Source organism: Phacochoerus africanus, chromosome 15, assembly GCF_016906955.1.
Source record: "Phacochoerus africanus isolate WHEZ1 chromosome 15, ROS_Pafr_v1, whole genome shotgun sequence".
Lineage (NCBI taxonomy): Eukaryota > Metazoa > Chordata > Mammalia > Artiodactyla > Suidae > Phacochoerus > Phacochoerus africanus.
This window is the reverse complement of record NC_062558.1, coordinates 112,244,611-112,250,610: the sequence shown is the minus strand read 5'-3', so window position 1 is coordinate 112,250,610 and position 6,000 is coordinate 112,244,611. Positions and strand designations below refer to the sequence as shown.

Genomic DNA, 6,000 nt, shown 5'->3' with positions numbered 1-6,000 from the left:
AAAGTGGGACTATCATTTGCTAAGATGGTAATAGGGAGGGGACATAGGTGGGGAGTGAGAAGGAGGGAGACAGACTTGATTAGAGGCTTGCTGCTTTGTTGGGGCTCCTCCAGTGTCATGATGTAGGTAGGCTGGGCAAATAGGCTTGGGGAAAGATAGGCCTATTGGAATCATGATGGGAAGGAGGTTTCCAGGAGACACTGCCCCCAGCCAATGGGAAAGCTCACTCCTCAGTCTGCCTCTAGGCTCTGCTTGCAGCTGCCCAGCCATCCTGGCAGCTCAGAGCTTCAAGAGCCTTTCATGTGGGAGGAGGCAGAGATGGAAGCTGAGTGGGGAAGTCTTCCCAGGGGCAGAAGAGGAAAGTTACCCAAGGGTGGAGAATGTCTGGAAGCTGCGGCCTTTGAGGAATGGCTGGCGCTGGAGGGTTGCTGAGGGGATGGAGAGGACACCCCTTCCAGGTATCTCAGAAGCAGCCCGGACTATCCGGACAATCACCCCATCCCTCCCCCAAACAGGAACAGAGACTCACAGGGACAAACACACCGATCCTTCACTGGATACCCAGGCACAAGAACAGTAAAGATGCCTGAAAAACAAAAAACAAAAAGCAACCAAACAGTTCTCCCACTTCTTCACCCCCCAGACCCACCCAGGGACATAAGGACCCACACAGATCAACCGAAACGGGAGCCACGAACGACCAGCCGACCCACAGAAATAGGCGCTTGCGCGCCCTCTCTGGGATACACCCAGACCGCGCCAATCCTAGCAGCTGCTCGCCCAGGCCGGGGCTCCGCAAGACACAGGGGGCGCACGAGGTCGTTTGAGCCCTCGGGTTCTCCTCGGGTTTCTGTAGAGCTGGACGCTGTCCCCACCTGGAAAGAAATGTCCAGCGAGGAAACTGATGGCAAGAGTTCGTGGTCTCTGTGCGAACTGGGGGATAAAAATTGTGGCTGCGCAGTGGAGCGGAGGAAGGACAGGGCAGTAGACAATCCCCTACCCTACGAGGAGAGGGCCTCCGACGTCGCATTCTAGGAGCCTGCACCCTAAGTTTGGATGTGGGTGGAGAGGTGGGGCGACGGAATTGGCTCATTCTAAGTTATTCTGAAGTTTTGCAAAGCAAAAACTCCTTGCCTCAAGGGCGGGGGTGAGTAGAAAGGAGGGGGCTACTGACGGGCTGACTTGTCTGGGCCATTGCTTGCTTTCAGCTGCGAAAAGAGGGACTCCTCATAGAGCGCGGGGGCGGGGGGGGGGGGGAGTCGCAGTGGGAGGGTAGTTAGTTGGGAAGATTATCGAGGGTTTATTTGGGATCAACTAGTATGAGGGAAGGCCTGTCCCAGAGACAGGTAGAGACAAACCTGGAGCCATGGGGAGTGACATACAAAATTTTTATTATTATTTATTATTATTATTATTATTATTTATTTCTTATGTGCACAAAAGAAAAGAAAATAAGGGAAAAAGAATCAAAACGAACCGACGCGCTGAAAGTGGCCAAGGAGACCAGAGCCATCGGGGGAATCTTTCGAGGATTCGGCTGGGTCTGGGTCTGGGGCCCCCGTCCGGCCAGCCCCACAAGGCTCGGCCTTGGAGTTCAAACCTCGGCTCCCTCGCCACCCGGCTCGGGCCACTGGAGCCTGCCTGGGCACCGGCGGTTCCCTTGAACTGTTTTCTTTTCTCGTTTTCCTTTTCAAATAAAAAGGCTCGAAGGGGAGAGAGATCTGGGCGAGGACTCCAAGCCTTTTCGGATTTGTTCAAGGATTTTTATTTATTTATTTATTTTTCACTTTTATTGACTTTGTTTCTCTTATTTCGAGTCGTCACGATCCACGGGTGAGGAGACATGCAGGGCGCATCGCCGCTACGGAGAGAGCAACTACGGGGCGGGGCGGCCCGGCCGCCGGCAGCCCAGGGCGCGTGGGGCCCGGCTTCGAGGGGGCAAGCCCCGGGGGCTGGAGCTGCCACCTCTGATCTAGCCTCAGGGGGCAAGGCCGCCGGAGCAGGGCTGGGGAGAGAGGCCGAGGGAGGGACAGAGATAGACAAGAGGGACGAAGACCGAGAGAGACAGAGACAGAGGGGAGAGAAGCAGAGGAAGGAGATGGAGAGAGGAAAGATGCAGAGGAGAGAGAAGAGGAGAGAGCGCAAACACGGAATTACAGAGAAATAGCCAACAAAACAGAGGCGAGAGGAGTCCACAGGACCACGTTCGTCATTTTGCATAGAGATTTCTTTCGTAATTTTTTTTTTTTGTAACATAAAAAATGCCCCCCTCCCCCAGGACGTGCTGTGCTTTAGTGGGCGTGTAGCTGTGTCCCCCCCTCCCCCCCAGCGAGCGGCGACTCTCACAGCACAGACAGCGGGGCGTATCTACAGGCAGGGCGGGTGGGCAACGGGGACTCTACCGGGCGGGGCTGGGCGGGGCGGGCGGGGCGGGGTTATATACACTCTTGGGTTCGCCTTCACACGACACACACCGTCTTTCTACAAAGCAGCAGCCTGTTAGGTTTTTGTTTTGTTTTGCTTTTTGTAAAGACCGTCACATTAAATAAATGTAGACTTTTTGCAGCTCTGTTCAGTTCCTGCCCGAGGAGGAGGCTAGAGGCTGGAGGTGGGTGGGTGGGTGGGTGTGGAATGGGCAGCTCCCCACCTTCCACCTCACGCAGCTCGAACGCCTGCTCAGGACCTGCTCCTACCACCGGCAGATTGAGAGTCTGTGTTGGGGGCATCAAATAACTGCTTGGGGAAGACTAGTGCCCGCCGCCTTTGGAAACTGGTCCTGAGGCAGGCGTGGGAGAACCTCCGGTGGGGCGGCGAGTTAGGGAGGAGAGATGCAGAGCGTCCCGGGATGGGGAAAAGACGGGCAGGAGAGGGAACTGCGAGGTCAGCAGATGGAAGAGGCGCTGAGGTAGGGGCAAGGCGGGGCTGAGAGTCTGGTCACTAGTAGGAGATGCCTGGACCTTGGGGTATAGGGCAGTTGGGGCGGAGTATGGTAGAGCCAAGAGTCGGACTCGGCGGGTGCGGGCTGCTGGGGCCTGGGTGCCTTGGGTCTCAACCTTGGAAACACCTGACGACCCCGAGCCCGCCCCTAGAGCCCGGCCCCCACGCCTTCATTCCATTCCACCTTCTGGGTTGGGGACACTCGGAAGGTGGGGGCAGTCCAGCTGGCCCGGGGGTAAGGACTTTTCCCCGAAGGCTTGGCAGGAGGCTATTCCTCCTTCTGCAGAAAATCGTTTTGTCCTTAATTTCCTTTGCCCAGTCCCTCCAGCGAAGCCTCCTGGCGCTGGAGCGTCCGAGGCGGGCTGCTCTGGGGCTGGGCCGCGCTGCAGTCCGAGCTGATTGTGTGTCACAGAAACGCGTCCACCGCGCGCAGCGGCGGGCCCGGCCAGAATTCGGCGGCGTGGCTGGTCGGCTCCGAGACAGGCGGGGACGAGCTGGGTCGGCTCTACCCACGACGTCGCGCAGTCCAGGCAGGCGGGGAGGGGCGGCGGGCGAGGATGGGGAGGCGGGGCCGGGCCTGAGGGTCCCGCCCACGGCTCCACCCGTCTGTCCGGCCTTCGACCGGGTGCGGTGAAGGGCTGCAGGGATCCTGGGATGGGGGTGGGTCTGGGACGGTGGCCGGGAAGCTTCGTGTCGCGTCGGTCCTCCCTCCCTCCGGGGCGGGCGGTCAGACGGGGACGATGTGGAGGCCGAAGCTGTCGGCCTGAAGCTTGATGTGGTCCCCGCGGTAACTAGTGGCGGTCATAGGCAGCGGCAGCAGCGGCAGGGGCGGAGCCCCGGGGGGCGGCACTATAATAATAAGGGGAACCTGGAAGTTAACACAGGAGAAGAATGGGCTGGGTGAGAGGACAAACAGGAGAACAAAAAAGGAAAGAAAAGCAAAGAAAAGACCTCCCCGGGCTGGGATCTGGAGGGATTCGGGCAGGAGGCCTTGGCTGGGCTGCGGGGCCGGTTGTCCCCAGGAGAGCTGTATTCAGCGGAGGGGAGAGGGACCCGATCGGTGACCGCCGCCGCCCGACTGCGGATCTTCAAGGGGGCGGAGAGTTGGGGGCGGCGCAGAGCTGCTACCTGGGAGGGAGCGGAGGGGAAGGAAGGGGCAGGAGGCACGGGCGTCCTCTAGGGATCCCGGAGCCTCAGTGCTGCGCTAACGAGCCTGCCCGGGCTGGGCACCCAAAGATCGGGTCCCGGGGAATCGGACCCGCGTTCGGAAGCAGCACAGCCGCGCTGGCCGGCGGGCGGACGGACGCGCTGAGCCGCCGGCCAGCCAGGTGGCGTACTCACTTAGTAAGGCGGGGTTGCTGAATCTCCAAGCCTCGTTGTAGGCCGTGTACTGGGGGTGGCTGTACGGGTTGCCGGAGAACTCGCTCCCTGCGGGAGGGCGGGGGGAGTTGGGATCAGACACGCGCAATGCCAGTGCGAACCCGACGTGCTGGGCCAGTGGCCTCCCCTTGGGTCCCACATGCAAGTGCAGCGGGCAGGGCGATGCCCGCTGCAGGCAGGTGGCCGGGCGGAGGCGGAGCAATCCACCGGGTCTGCGTGGGGAGGGCCCGTGGAGGTGGTGGTGCAGAAGCACCGACGCGCCTCGCACACCCGCGTGGAGGTAGCTGCCCGGCAGTGCCAGCCCAGAGCTCCCTGCGGAGGCGCTCTGGGCCAAACAAGGAAGGGTTTGTTCCGGTTCCAGGCGCACCTATGCCGCTGCGTTGGGGGCCAGGGCCTTTTCAGTGGAAAGTCTGGTCCTAGGAGCCACAGCCCCGCAGGGTGGAAGCGGGGGAGGGTGGTGAAGATAGGCCCTTGGGACACTTTGTCCCAGAAAGTCCTGAGAATGGCATCTCAGTACGGTGCCAATGCAAGGGGTGGGGTGCTCTATTGGGAAGCACCCCCTCCCTCCTTTCTCTACAGAGATTTGATCCGTGGGTCACTCAGCAGGAGAAGGAGGCGGCGGGAGGCAGGTGGACTGCCCGCCGGTCGGCAAGCGGAGGGCCCCGTGAGCGGAGGGCCCCGTGGGCTGGGAGCCGTCGGAAGCTGCTTCCCTCCCACCGCGGGAGAAAGGCCAGGCCTCTGGGTTTCCCCCTCGCCCTTTCTCCTGTGTGATGACCCCAGACTGTTTACAGTGATCCCTAACCGCGGGTTAAGTAGAGGAGAAGGGGCCCCTCTCGGAGAGGGAGCTGGGGTGGGGGTGGGGGATGCAGCCACTGGAAAGCCTGTTTATTGACGAGGAGGGAAAGCATGCGTGCAGCAGGATAATGAGCTTCTGAGCTCAACTGTGACCAAGAGGAACTGAGCTATCTCCTTCCCCATCGCTAATGAAACAAGTGTAATTTCCTCATCAGCACTAGATTCTGTTTAACGACTCCCCCCTTGCCACCATGAGCTCTCTCTGCGGCTCCCCTCATCCCCACCTCCTTGCAGGCTCCCCCCGCCAACACCCCCCACCTCTATAAGACCTTCTCCAGCCTCCACCTGCTCACTGCTGGGACCTTCCCAGAAGAATCTCCTTGCACCCAACACTTCTGCTCCCCTTACCCCAAATCTGGGCAGAAAGCCCCCAACCCACATCTCCAACTCTCCTTGCCCTGTTCCCCCAACTCCCTTCACCCCTATGCTACAGCACCCTGCAGCAGCCTCCCTCTCTGCCTCCTCCCTCTCCCCAGTTCTGCTTACCCAAGGCTGTCCCTGAATAGATGGTCCAGGAATGGGGTCTATTCTATCCCCTCCCTCATGAGAGCTGAGCTTCAGGGAAGGGGCACACAGAGGGCAGCCAGCAGGAGAGGATGCAGGGCAAGTGAGTCTCATCCTCTTTAAGACGTGAGTTTTTTGGTGTTTGTGTGAACAGAACTTCGACTCTCTTCAGCTCCCGATCTGCGGCGAGGGGTTGGGGACAGCACAACCTCCAGCTGTAGTCACTGGACCCCAAACATGACCTCTGTCTCTCAGATCCACGCAGCCCAAACCCAGCTCCTCTCAGTCTGGGATGGGTCAGAGACCCCAAGAGCAATGAGGGCC

At 60.0% G+C, this 6,000-nt stretch overlaps 1 protein-coding gene across 4 annotated transcripts in view; it reads right to left on the bottom strand.

Annotated features, from left to right (window-relative positions):
• Positions 1 to 1,371: 1,371 nt before the first annotated feature.
• Positions 1,372 to 6,000, bottom strand: part of PAX2 (paired box 2) — a 92,782-nt gene continuing 88,153 nt past the window's right edge. For 2 of the 4 annotated variants that reach the window (XM_047761568.1, XM_047761570.1), the window contains 2 exons: positions 4,279 to 4,365; positions 1,372 to 3,786 (listed from right to left, as the gene is read on the bottom strand). In XM_047761568.1, coding sequence (XP_047617524.1) covers positions 3,665 to 3,786; positions 4,279 to 4,365 — 209 coding nt within the window. In that variant the 3' untranslated portion in view covers positions 1,372 to 3,664. Of the gene's footprint in view, positions 3,806 to 4,278; positions 4,366 to 6,000 lie in introns of all 4 variants that reach the window. The other 2 variants (XM_047761569.1, XM_047761571.1) reach the window with 2 other exon arrangements.